The sequence below is a fragment of the Lampris incognitus genome, chromosome 1 (assembly GCF_029633865.1).
Source record: "Lampris incognitus isolate fLamInc1 chromosome 1, fLamInc1.hap2, whole genome shotgun sequence".
NCBI classification, from domain to species: Eukaryota; Metazoa; Chordata; class Actinopteri; order Lampriformes; family Lampridae; genus Lampris; species Lampris incognitus.
This window is the reverse complement of record NC_079211.1, coordinates 20,964,684-20,978,650: the sequence shown is the minus strand read 5'-3', so window position 1 is coordinate 20,978,650 and position 13,967 is coordinate 20,964,684. Positions and strand designations below refer to the sequence as shown.

Below are 13,967 nucleotides of genomic sequence, written 5' to 3'. Positions count from 1 at the left end.
AGGACGACCTGGGATGACCCCCGAGGTTGAATAACCCCGGGGTTCGAACCCAGGACCTTGTTGCTGTGAGGTGGCCTCACCACTGCGCCACCATGCCCTCTTAAGGAGTGAAATTGGTGCTGCTGGGGTAACCCTGTGTTTAGCACTCATTTGATCTCAGGAATCAACAGAAAGTACAGCAACGCAAGAATATTCAAAAAGCATACATCTCTCAGTCATCATATTAGATCACCAGAGACCCCTTATTCCACTGCTCTCAACCTGGTAGGACAGCTGGCCTGAAGATCTGGCCCAGTGCAGAGCTGAAAGGCTCAAGGCATTTGGCACTAAAAACGTCGCCACTTTTGGCTCCTCTCCCCCAGACTATCCCTGCTTGTTTCAGGCCCCCCTTTTCTTTTTACGAGGCTGTCTGTTGCTTTACCTTCAGACAATATGGAAGACAGCTTCAAGCTCCGTGTTGGTCTCCTCTCACCACAACAGCTGTTATGGGCTGCTGCGCCAGCGTGAATTGTTTCATCATTTTAATTCCTGCCATGGATATTCTTTTTTTTTTCTGTGCAGTTCGTTGTATGTTTGTGTTTTGGATGATTAGAAAATGATGAGTTGTAGGAGTTAGGCCATATTTATCTCCTTGATGAGGTTTAACTCCATCAAAAGATTTGGCACATCTAGCTATTAGATTTCCAAATGTACAGTGAAGTAGAACCTGGATCACATTAATGGCTGAGATGATAAAGTGGGCTGATATGGCTGTTTAATTACCTGTAAAGACTGGGGTGAGACCATCAATGATGACCGCATCGCTGTCCCTTCATGCACCTCATTAAACAACGTAACAATAAAGGAATGATGATTGTGCGGAGAGACTGGAACACTGTTGTTTTACTTGTTTTAATCTCTTTTTTTCAAAACACTATGTTATCTAAAGCCTCGGCGGCAAACATCATGCATCTTACTGAAGTGCAGGTGTGGTGGAGATGGGAACAACAGCTTGACTGCAGTCACCAATGCACTTTACTAAGCGTGAAAATCAATTTCACGTCTCAGCTATTGTGGTGCAGAGACATTGTAGTTTATGCATGATATATTATGATGTATAATTTTTTATTTTTTTTTTTACGTGGAGCAAAGCGACATAGGGCCAAGGTTGCATGGAGTGGATGCACAAACTGCAGAGAGACTTACATAAAAGGCAAAGGAATGCTTAAGGTTTGCTTATTCTGCATCAGCTGCAGCACATTAGAATGGCGGTCCTTGAGCTCTTGTCACTTTGTGTTTCTGTACAGTGCTGGGCAGGGGGAGGCTCCTACAACAAAGATTAGAGCATGTTTGCATAAAAGAGAAAGCTGACAAAAGTGATGATAGACTGGTGTGAGAAAGGGCTAACCTCCAAGGGGAAGCGGAGTCCTCCGTGGGCTTTGTCGAACTTTAGATGAGCAGCAATGACAGACAGGGAGCATGCTATGTGAATCCAGCAACAAGCCTCAAAGATATGCAATTGGTATTCTGGGTATGCCGTGTGCCACTTCAATGACAAAGTACACCCCCAGAGCCTCAACTTTCATTTCCGCGTACTTGAGATACAGGTAGTCTTGGCATACTGGATATTGGGAAACACTGTGATGTCCAGAAATAAAATGGGATGGATGGAAAGCGAAGCAGGAGGAAATGCAATGTTGGTGCTTGGGAATGGTTTTTAGATATACAGGCGGTCGAGAGTAGGTGGGACAGACCATAACGAAAGACACCAGCATTGCCAGAGGAGGAACAGAATAAAAAACAAGCTGCAGTGTGGAGGGCAGTGGACAGAGTCCTGGAAATGCTGCGTAACTCAGAGTCAATACAGATTAAGTGGCTATTTAGAATGGAGAGGGCAATTTCTTCGACTTTGCACTTTAATCACATGTCCTTTCCTAGACGTTTTAATGACCAAATCATTGAATTTCGGGAACAACAAAAGCTTTAGATTTACCAGTGATCTTTGAAAACACACACATCCACTTAATTTTATCATGTGATACTCAATATAATTCACTCTCTGTGGCCAATAAGTGTTCACTTTTGAGACTGCATAGAAAAACATGGTTGCATGTAAGAGGATAACGCTTTTACCCTGCGTGTGTCTCTAAGAATAAAAGCCCCCCCATCACACTATTAATCTGGCTCCACACTCGCCCATGTTGCTGAGTGAAGCATTAACTTCACCACCATCTGAGCTCATCATGCCTGGAAAGTCAGTCTGTTCAGGGTTGAATTACCGGTCATTACATGACATCAGGGAGTTCACAAGCAGATTTGCAAGAAGACATATATATACTTAGGTGAGGAGGGTTAATAATGAGATTACTACTGACTGCTGAGGTGTTTCAGAATTAACAAAACTCTATAATTAGTTTAAGAAATACACAGATATCACTTTTTCCTTGCCTATACTGATTCTGAGTGCAGACCTTGAAGTACCGGCTGACGTACAGAACCAATCTGATCTGTTACGTTTGTTGGACTATGTGGATGCAGACCATTAGTTTGGGGTCAAAGCACAAACTATCCATCCATCCATCCATCCATTATCCAAGCCGCTTATCCCAAGTGGGGTTGCGGGGATGCTGGAGCCTATCCCAGCAATCATTGGGCGGCAGGCAGAGAGACACCCTGGACAGGCCGCCAGTCCATCACAGGACCGACACATTCACACCTAGGGACAATTTAGTATGGCCGGTTCACCTGACCTACATGTCTTTGGACTGTGGGAGGAAACCAGAGCCCCCAGAGGAAACCCACGCAGACACGGGGAGAACATGCAAACTCCACACAGAGGATGACCCGGGACAACGCCCAAGATTGGACTAACCTGGGGCTCGAAACCAGGACATTCTTGCTGTGAGGCGACTGTGCTAACCACTGCGCCACCATGCCGCCCCAGCACAAAATAATAGAGATGTAAAAAAATGTTTCACCATTAATTAAATACTGGCCTCCATGTGTTAAACATGTAGTAAATCAAGACATTTTGCTTTTGTTTATAACATGTTGGCTTTTGGTATCAGCTTTAGTCTTGGGTAAAATCTCTGATACCAGTGCTCCGTTTTGGCCTTTCATTGGCCCGATGTCGTACACCAGTATTGGTATCAGTGCATCCCTGATTATTTTTCCACCGATTGTTTTAATGTTATTCAAAAGACACTCAATGCAATAGTGGTTACACCGGTCTCCTAAATGACTCCATATATGTTCAGCAAAGTAGCATACAATTCAGTTTTTATAATACTTATTGACTGTGGACACTCCTTTAATAGCTTGAAAGTCCACTTAGATTGCAATTACTCACAACAAGGCATTATTCCCAGTGAAAAAGAGCCACATGTACAAAGCTGTATTTATGGCAGTGTATTGCTCAACAGATTTTCATTTCATTACTGATGATGGACTTTTCCAGTCATTATTTCCTAATTGAATTTTAAATGACCACTGTAGACCAACATGCGAATGATTACGTTTTAAAGGGAACCAGAGGTGACATTCAATGGGTTACGGCGTGTATGTGCAGTGTGTGGAAGTGTGTTTGTGTGCATGCGTGTCCGCCTTATACCATCAAAGGACCCCTTCCCCATGCTTTTATCAGCCCCTCCCAACCCCCCTTCTTTCTTTTTTTTTCCCCCCTCGCTCTCTCAATCACTCTCGCTTAAGCATCTCTGAGGTTGCTTTGGTTGCAGTGGAATCAGCCTATTTAGGTTTTGGTCTCACTTCATCCCTTCTCTGATATTGATGAATTGACTTCATAAAGCACTGAGGCAGCACACTCTGTCGTCAGTAATCAATGCCTGAATCCATTCTTTTCTGCTCATTTGAGAAGGCGTCTTTGGCTCGCTCCCTCTCCGCTGCCTAGCAGATGAGCCTCGGTTCTTCGGGGAAATTGTCCCCGTAGCTCGTGTCCTTTCAAAGATGTCTGACACATGCGAAATGAACACATTTAACAAGATTGTCAACAAAAACATCACAGCTAAGGGCCTGTTTCTTCCTCACCAGTTGTGTTTGCGTTAAATTAGAATGGTCATTGGCCCAACTTTAAGGCGTTTTCATCAAAGCGGGGAACATTCATCATGTTGACTTTTTAATTTGTGTTATGTTGCTGTCTCCTCTCATCCTCACCCTTGGCCTGATGGACTATGAAAAATGCCACCAAGATTGTATTAGTATGCATAAAGCCAGGAAAGTGGCATACTTAAGCCAAGGTTGTTGCATTTGTTTATTTATAGTCTTTTTGAAGTGGATGTCTTTCTGGTTTCACTAATGCGCTCGAGTTCAATATCCATGTGTGCTTTTTTACAATCAGCAGCCAACGGTTGAGGTTTTCATATTTTGGGATCACCTCAGTGTTGTGTGGAAAACATATTTCTCAAACATCTGGACCAAGCATTTACGTATTAGTAAGGAAGTAGTGATTGAGCAAGCTCTTTTGCACCTCACGCTATTGTCCTCCATTGGATTCAAAAAAGTTAATCATAATAATAAACATTTGCAGGATGCATGTTGTTGCCAAAAAGATAGCAAGACCAGCCCCCGATTAAAATACATCTATATCTAAATTCTTAACACAAATATATCTAATTTCTCTTAAAATCTCAGTAATTCTTCTTAACTCATCAAAGAATATTTTATTTTAGCAAATATTTACTTTACATTGTGGCGATTGGTGCTGAATAGCTGGGCCAGCTCAATGCCTGATTTTAACTCAAAAGTTCACTCTAAGTTAAGTATATGTAGCCAATTCAGGGGCAGCCAAGAATCAACCCGGATAGCCCAGCCGACGGGTGACTGCACTAACCAGTCAACTAAAGAGTCCAACCCATTGGCCAAGGGCTAGTGACTCTAGTCATCCATGGTCGTTACCCTACCCCCCCTCCTTAGGGAAGCTTCAGCATATCAAGTCCCTTACGCCTCTGGGCGCACGTGCTTTCGATGGCCTCACGGTCTCACCATCTTACTTCTGACACCAATGTAACGAATTCAGGGGGCAGCCGGGAATCGAACCCGGATAGCCCGGACCACAGGCGACTGCGCTAACCAGTCAACTAAAGGGTCCAACCCGTTAGCCAAGGGCTAGCGAGTCTAAATCATGGTCGTTACACTACGTATGAAAATACGTATGAAAGTAGTGTCCTGCACAGGACTTAACTAATATGTGTCCCCCCCCCCCCCCAATTGTACAAAGCCAACTATCCCACTCTTACTCACATCCGGCTTCCCACCCACAGACACGGCCAATTGGTGTCTGCAGGGACGCCCGACCAAGCCGGAAGTAACACGGAGATTTGAACCGGAGATCCCATGTTGGTAGACGGATAGACCACTACGCTAGCCGGACACCCCCTTAACTAATACGTATTGCCAGCTATAAAGCAACCAAAACAAGGCAAGACCCCCACCCAGCAGCCAAGTCTAGACAACTGCCCCACATATAAGGTCAATCACTATATCCTAAAAAAAAAAAAAAAAAGAAGAAAAAGTATACGTGTGCGTGTGTGTGTAAGTGACTACTCTGCAGCATACACAGTACCACTTCGGAGCTGGCTCGCCGCCGCTTGGACTTGGAACTGTTTAAAGTGTGAAATGCCTATGCCAAAATAAATCCAGCGGCGCTGAATAATTTAATTGATGCTTATTATAGATAGTGCTCCACTCCGCTAGATTCCACAGGCCTGCTAAGCCTGACCCCAGGCATTTGGAAAACGCTCATCTGTGTCACCCTCTGCTGTGCAGTGAGCAGCCTTGTCTCTCTGTCTAACCTCTTTTCTTGTTCATTCGCCTCCTTCTTATGTATCACCTCTGAGTCACAAGGTTGCGCTGGACATGTGCAGTGTTGCTGAAATCAACAGTGCTCAATGCTCCGTGCAACACAACTGTGTTCTGCTGTGTTTAATAGCTGTAATATGAATTCCTTAAACTGCAAGTTAGACTAGACAGTAAACCCGGGTTCAAATTCATGAAGGTAGCAGGTTTGAAAAATCATTTGCTTAAATGTCTGTCAGGTTTTTTTTTTTTTTTTGCACTGTCAAGCCTACAAGTCATTAATGTATACACCAAACGTTCAACTGAAGTCTTGTTTGCACAGGGTTACCTAAATGTAGGCATGACTAACAGGCTGAGCATTCTTGCAGCACAGACAATGTATGATCTTGATTCAGCCTTAGTGAATTGTAGCCGCAGGCTGCAACATACTGTTTAAACAAAACTGCACATTTATACTGATGGATTTAAATGGATTTTGTTACTAGATCTTGTACTTCATGATCTTGCAAAGGCCCACATGTTTCCTTAAGCCCACCATCGAAATGTTCCTGAAGTATTTGGAGATATCACACAGAAGCATTTCAAGATATCTGTAAATACTTCAAGGTACCCTGCGGTACTAAAGTATAACTCATACGGTCATGAAGTACAAACGATGCTACAAGATCCATAGGATGTCTCTTAACTAACACTTGACTTTTTTAAACTACTTTTCTTCTCCCTCTCTCCCTTGAACAGCGATCCAAAATAGCCGTGTATGAGAAAATGTGGTCATACATGAAATCTGCTGAACCCTCAGTATTTGCTAAGACCACCCCTGACGGCGTAGCCCGGGTGCGAAAGTCAAAGGGCAAGTTCGCCTTTCTCCTCGAGTCCACCATGAACGAGTACATCGAGCAGCGGAAGCCTTGCGACACCATGAAAGTGGGCGGGAACCTCGACTCTAAGGGCTACGGTGTGGCGACACCCAAAGGCTCAGCATTAAGGTGGGTGGGATAATATAACAATATCCTCTATGTTGTTATAGTATTCCACCTACCCTGATGTCCCCTCTTGTCACTCTCTTCTCTTCCTCTTCTTGTTTTGTTGTGGACACAAGAGGTAACAGTAGTATGCCTTTTAATGCGCTTGGATTTTCAGGGCTTTTGAATTGTGTGTGTGTGTGTGTGTGTGTGTGTGTGTGTGTGTGTGTGAGAGAGAGAGAGAGAGAGAGAGAGAGAGAGAGAGAGAGAGAGAGAGAGAGAGAGAGAGAGAGAGAGAGAGAGAGAGAGAGAGAGAGAGAGAGAGAGAGAGAGAGAGAGAGAGAGAGAGAGAGAGAGAGAGAGAGAGAGAGAGAGAGAGAGAGAGAGAGAGAGAGAGAGAGAGAGAGAGTCAGTCTGTGAAAGGGACATCAAACCCAGACATGCCTGTATACAGTAGCTAAAGCTAACAATCATTTCGTGTTTATGTCTCTCTTATTGTTGCTTTTCTCACCCCTTCAATCTTTCCCTCTGTCTCATGTGCTGTCCTACCTGACTGTTGTGCTGTCACTTTTAATTTAACAGCTCAACGATTTTTCAATTTAGCCTTTTAAAAGCTGCGCTGTCACTTGTGACGAATGTTAATTGCATGATGTTTGTTGTTGTTACTTCTCTTCTCAATGACAAGTGTCCCCATCCCGCACACCTCAGTTCTAAACAACTTCTCCCTCCATGCCACCTTTCCGAGATTTAACACTGTCTTTACCTTATGCAAACCTTTCTTATCTCTCCATATTCTTTAGATTCCTAAACAATTTGTCCTTTCCTAGACCATTCTGATTAGCAGATAGCATTCTTAGCGTAAGCCCCTTGCACTGATAGCGGTAGTCGCACTACCGTCCTCAAGTCTCTCTATCGCTATGGATGATTAGCACTATTATGATTACTCTGCATTAGATTTCTCACGGACCTGTGCATTTTCTTACAAGTTATGTTTTATCGTTTCAAGAAATGCTGTTAACCTGGCAGTTTTAAAACTGAATGAGCAAGGCCTCTTGGACAAATTGAAAAACAAATGGTGGTACGACAAGGGAGAGTGCGGCAGCGGGGGAGGTGACTCCAAGGTCAGCCTCGATGTCACCACAATCGGGTACCATAGTGCAGAGTAATCGGCAAGGCTGTTACGACTACCCAACCATAACCAAACCAACTGTCCACCACCACCCCATTAAAACCAACCTGCTGCTGCCCAAAGGCAGATTGCTAAATTAATTTATACTCTGATTCTGATCAGCCCTATTTAACAGCTCAGATCGAGTGAAGGAACCCCAACTCGGTTAATAACAGCAAAAAAATGCTTCGTGTGATTGGAAAGTTGCACAATCGTGAGTTGCAAAGGGTGAACGTGGCTGCCCTGCAGTTGTGGAAGTCTGACAACGTGTGCGGTCATTCTTACGCATCTGTTAGGGCAGCCGACTTTGTGACACGTTTCATTCTTTGTCTAAGTGAGTGGTTAGTTACGTAGTTATTACGAAAGTCAACGGTAAATAGTTTGACAGCATAATTATATAACCGCGACACTGTCTTTGTCATTCATTGCAGACTCTGTCAAGTCTTGTGTGGTAGTGCTAACGCAGTGGACGAATGCTGTAGCTGCAGTAATGTGTCTCACCGTTGCCTCCCGCGGTGCATCTGTGACTGTTGCCTGGAGAATCCATGGGCGTTAAACCCCAAAACAGTGGATTCTCGTCAATGACAAAAACCTCAAAATGGCTGCTCAGCCGAGGCCAGTAGGGAAGCGAGGCGAACAGCGGAGTCTTGAGGGGACTAAGCATTGCAGGCAAACGTGAGAAGTCTAATTATGTAAAGAAAGTGTGAACACTTTCGCTGGTAAAGGGTCGTGAAACCTGACTTCGGTCAAACGGATTTCAGTACATCCCAATCCAACTGTCTGCAGAGTCTCACTTTTCTTCACCATTGCATAGCTATCAACTGTTATGACCCAGCTGTGACTCTTATTATGACCTGATTTCTGTTTATTCCTGTGTACTCCTGTGGTCAAATGGCAAATGGCATTCCCATTATGGAAGCTAATGGTGCAAAGTGTGAATCCTCACTCGACCATGACATTCTTGCTATAACATTACCCAGGCTATGTACCATAAAGCCTCATGCTATTTTTACCAGATGACATACAAGGCAAGGGCATAGCGCTCTTTGAAACTCTGGTCAATTTAGTGAAAAATGACGCTTGTCACGACACATGGGATGATTGAGGTTAGCTAATTGGCTAGATTACAGTCAAGCTGCAAGGGTGCTGTGCACTGCAGCATGTGTCATGACACCCTTAATGTCATTTGGCATGCATTGCCCTGGACTGTGATGAATGGAAAAGCCAAAGAGTATAATTTCTAAAATAACATCGAGACCAGAGTCGCCCTGACATATGGATTAAGTAGTGTTAATAGTTGCCACACCACTTTATGTGTGGTTTATCTTTTAAATAGAAATCCTATATTTTAATGTCTCTGGGCATCATTTTCTTTTTAATCTTTGCATTTTTAACATTGCTGTGTGTTCTTCAGTCACTAAGCTCAGTGCCCCATGGGAAAAGCCTTGTGGGGGTACAGGGAGTGTGCCGTGGGACCACGTGAAAGCGTCTCTGTCTTTTGCGCTGTCATCGATCTATCTCATGGCATGCTCAGGTACAGTATGTACTGTCTGTTCCCTGGCTTGTTTTGGCTCCCCGGGATTCAGAGGAAAGGCCAGTTTACATGGAATAAAGCAGCCCGGAGTGTTATGATCCCAACATTGCATTACCTCGCCCTCTCCTGCTTACAGCTCCATGTTCCAAATGGGCATCAGGAGTCCCACATAGCATGCACACATACACACATTTGCACGTATACTCACACACGCATACACACGGACAACTCTTTCTTGCCCTCAGGCATAACACACTGCGGCCAAGATTGAGTTTCAGACACAGAGCATGTTACAAGGTAATTGCATTGTTAATCAATGCCAACACAATGGTCTGGTCTTCACAGTCTGCTTCTCGGGATTGGCTATGAGGCATAATATGCAGTGGTGTAATCTCCTCTCGGTGCACAATGCCTTGCATGGATCCCCTTTGGGGACATTGTTCACTTGGAAAACCCAGGTCACTCATTTGTCGATGCACAGTTTTCGTTTGCTTTTATGTTGCTTTGTGTTCGAGCGCTCAAGCACAATGATATCGATCCGAACAATGATATGTAAAGGCAGTTTGTGTTTACAAAAACATGCTATTTATCCAGCTTTACAGTTCTTACCTGCTTGTATTCCCCACTCTTTTCTCCCACAGTGAAAGTGCAGCGCTGTATAATTTCTGCTCCAGGCGCCACATCTCACCTCGTTATATGACACAGACATCACGCCAAGAAATAGCTGTGACAAAAGTCAGATTACACAGCTACAAGCAAATGCGGGAGAATTATTCTACTCGTGTTTCCAAGCTTAGTCCTGAAGCACTGTGCAGTTTGGTTGTGACATGGCTCGTCTGACACTAATCTCTCATGTAATTGGGAGTTAAGGTTTTCCTAGAGATTACATCTGGATGCAACACTTCAGGATTGATTACAGTTGGTTGGCTGTCTAAAATGTTACGCAATGCTACCAGAGTTGAAGCGTTTGATTCTATTGACAGAAGCACCGGTGTTGCTGGGATTATGCTTTTATCAGGCATCAAAAGGTAGTGTCTGGCAAAGCGACAGCAGATAACCTGATGAAGGTCTGTGCACCGGAAAGTTGTGTTTTTAGAATCACAGTCATGTTCATTAGCCATATAGGTTTGCACAAACATGGAATTTGGCTCCGGTTTCATGGCTCTCTCAGTGTACTTAACAGAATAACAACACTACAACACAACAACATTCAGATATATACACAAGGATTGACTTACACAGGCAAAATAAGAGGAGATAAAGTGCAGCGGTGCAGAGAATATATGAGAGATGCTGAAATAGATGTTAGCAGTTAATAGTAGTTAGTTATTAAAGATCTCTAACTGCAAGTATAGAGGACAGTGTGCGGGAGGTTTTTTTTTTTTTTTTTTACCATTGCAACACAGCATCCGTCCATCCATTATCCAAGCCGCTTATCCCAATTGGGGTCGCGGGGATGCTGGAGCCTATCCCAGCTGTCATTGGGCGGCAGGCGGGGGAGACACCCTGGACAAGCCACCAGGCCATCACAGGGCTCACACACACACACAAACATTCACACCTAGGGACAATTTAGTATGGCTGATTAACTTGACCCACATGTCTTTGACCTGTGGGAGGAAACCCACGCAAACAATGTGGAGAACATGCAAACTCCACACAGAGAACGACCCAGGGCAACCCCAAGGTTGGACAACCCCGGGGTTCGAACCCAGGACCTTCTTGCTGTGAGGGAACCGCGCTAGCCACTGCGCCACTGTGCCATCGGGGACAATATATGAGAGATGCTGAAATAGATGTTAGCAGTTAATAGTAGTTAGTTATTAAAGATCTCTGACTGCAAGTATAGAGGACAGTGTGCAGGAGTCTTTTTTTTTCTGCCATTGCAACACAGCATAAAATCCGATTTTTGTGTTCGTTAAGAGAAGTTTCCCATTGGATTGAACTTGTTAAATGCTGATCAGAAACCTGCAGTAGGGTATCACTTTGCCCAAAACCAGTGTCCCCCTAATGCATTTTCATATACAAAGACTTGCAGATTGTACTGTCGGTACCTGCTTGTCGCCCGGTTAACAGCCCCTGCCGATTACTCAAAGCGATACGGGTAGGTCCTGGCTTTAGACTAGGGGTTATGAAGGTACCAGGTAGAATGCCTGCTCTCTGTGATGTTGCCACAGCCAGGAGCCCTGCTTTATCGCTTTGTAAAGTATGTAGTAGTTTAAAAGTTGAATAACATAAAATAACATAATATAATGTTATTTATGTTATTTCCCACGTGAAGAACTCCTGTAAACCTTGCAGTATTGAAACTCAGTGAACAAGGCATCTTAGACAAGCTGAAAAACAAATGGTGGTACGATAAGGGTGAATGTGGAACCAAGGACTCGGGAAGTAAGGTCAGTCGCTGCAGGTCTTTTGTACTGATTCCAAATTGCATTTTGACGTATTGTTCATAAGCAAAGACAAGACTTCTGTAACATCTACAGTATACATTTTGTTCATTTGCTATACATATTTTTCTTTTTTTTAGTAATTTTTTCCAGCCACATAACAGTAACGTGGCTTTAAGCGAGGGCACTTTTTCCCCAATGCCACTTTTACAAAGGAATATTTTTGTTTTGTTGCCATGGAAATAAGACATTTTTTCATTAAATATTAAATGTAGAAACTTGCTTTTTGAGTATAGCTGAGTAAAGTGTAATGATAATGGCGTGGGGAAACTGTAAACGTGCCTGACAGATATTTCAATTGAACAATTTCAGACCACATAGTTGTTGATAAATGCTATTTTTTGCTCATTTTCACTCTTGACATCCATGATACTTTGACCGTTATGCTGCTGTTTCTATTTACCAAACTTTTAATTAAAATTTGATTTATTTGCGTTGTTACTAGTTTGCATAGAGATGTGTTTATTAGATTCCTCAGCCCCCTGTGGTGCGATGCACAAACAAAGCCTCTTATCATGATGAGTTACTGAGATTCGACTTCCTGTGCAGTCGGAGCACCGTGGGGTGTCCTCTGAAGTGCATCTTGTGGTTGCAAGGAGCCGAGGCAAAGAGGCTCCATTTGCACAACACAAGAAGTTGAAGGATGTAATAAACCAACTCTTTAACCCTCTGAGATGATATTGTTGCTTACCAAACTGCAACATGATCAGAAGATTGTTGTGAAGAATCACTCAATACAGCTGTTCTCATAGGGTTAAACTGCAAATAGTAAAACTCTTATGAACAAATTTTTAATATGTTTGGCAGGTAAGCAGCAGCAAAATGGTTTGAGCTCTCGTCATATTTTTTTTTAAATCTTTAATGGAGCTACCATTCATTGAAAATGAATTTGACTGTACTGTATGACAATGTTGCCATGGCAGTTATACGTACATGTCACTAGGGGATTTGCAAAGACAGGGATTTTGATAGCTGTCGACCTATGCGATACTGACCAGCTTCCTAACATGGTCAAGCACAGAATCCATTGCACAGGGCAGGGAAATATCTACATTCACCAACAGACTGAACATGAGAGTTAGCTAATTTCGGCGGACCATTGGTTTGACTATGGAAATTTAATGTTCCTCAGATGTTCTTTGAGACACCCATAGAAAAATTGTTCATATGAGTTAACCTTACATGTAGCATACCATTACCTTGGCAAATTATTTGTTAGCTACAGCTCTTAGCGTCCATATGATCTGCCATTGGTAGTAGCGCCAGTAAGTCTGAGCATTTAGCAGTACTGCAGGATCTATTGATAGCATGTTAGGCTCAGTTTGAGGGATTTAAGTAGAAATGTATTGTTGCCCCGTCTCCACTGCAAACTCCTAACTATGCTATTCACTTCCCCTCAGGACAAGACAAGTGCTCTCAGCCTAAGCAATGTGGCTGGTGTCTTCTATATTCTGGTTGGAGGGCTGGGGCTTGCCATGATGGTGGCTCTGATAGAGTTCTGTTATAAGTCACGACAAGAAACCAAACGGCTGAAATTGGCAAAGAATGCCCAGAACTTTAAGCCGGCTCCCCCAACCAACACCCAGAACTTTGCCACATACAGAGAAGGCTACAACGTATACGGAACCGAGAGTGTTAAGATCTAGGGGTATGTAACCTCTCCTCGTGGTCCTCAAGATCTCGTAGCACAGTGAAGAATAAATCCTTTGAGGGCGTCCGGGTGGCATGGCGGTCTATTCCGTTGCCTACCAATACGGGGATCGCTGGTTTCAATCCCCGTGTTACCTCTGGCTTGGTAGGGCGTCCGTCCCTCCAGACACAATAGACCGTGTCTGCGGGTGGGAAGCCAGATGTGGGTATGTGTCCTGGTCGCTGCACTAGCACCTCCTCTGGGCAGTTGGGGCACCTGTTCGGGGGGGGGGGGGACTGGGGGAAATACCGTGATCCTCCCATGCACTACGTCCCCCTGGCAAAACTCCCCATTGTCAGGTGAAAAGAAGCGGCTGGCGACTCCACATGTATTGGAGGAGGCATGTGATAGTCTGCAGCCCTCCCCGGATCGG

General features: G+C 44.0%; 1 protein-coding gene across 2 annotated transcripts in view; it reads left to right on the top strand.

Moving 5' to 3' along the window:
* Nucleotides 1-13,550, top strand: part of gria3b (glutamate receptor, ionotropic, AMPA 3b) — a 98,088-nt gene extending 84,538 nt beyond the window's left edge. The window contains exons 13-15 of one of the 2 annotated variants that reach the window (XM_056287148.1): nt 6,529-6,776; nt 11,736-11,850; nt 13,305-13,550. In XM_056287148.1, the coding sequence (XP_056143123.1) occupies nt 6,529-6,776; nt 11,736-11,850; nt 13,305-13,550 (609 nt within the window). Of the gene's footprint in view, nt 1-6,528; nt 6,777-7,758; nt 7,874-11,735; nt 11,851-13,304 lie in introns of both variants that reach the window. The other variant, XM_056287147.1, reaches the window with a different exon arrangement.
* The last annotated feature ends 417 nt before the right edge of the window (nt 13,551-13,967 follow it).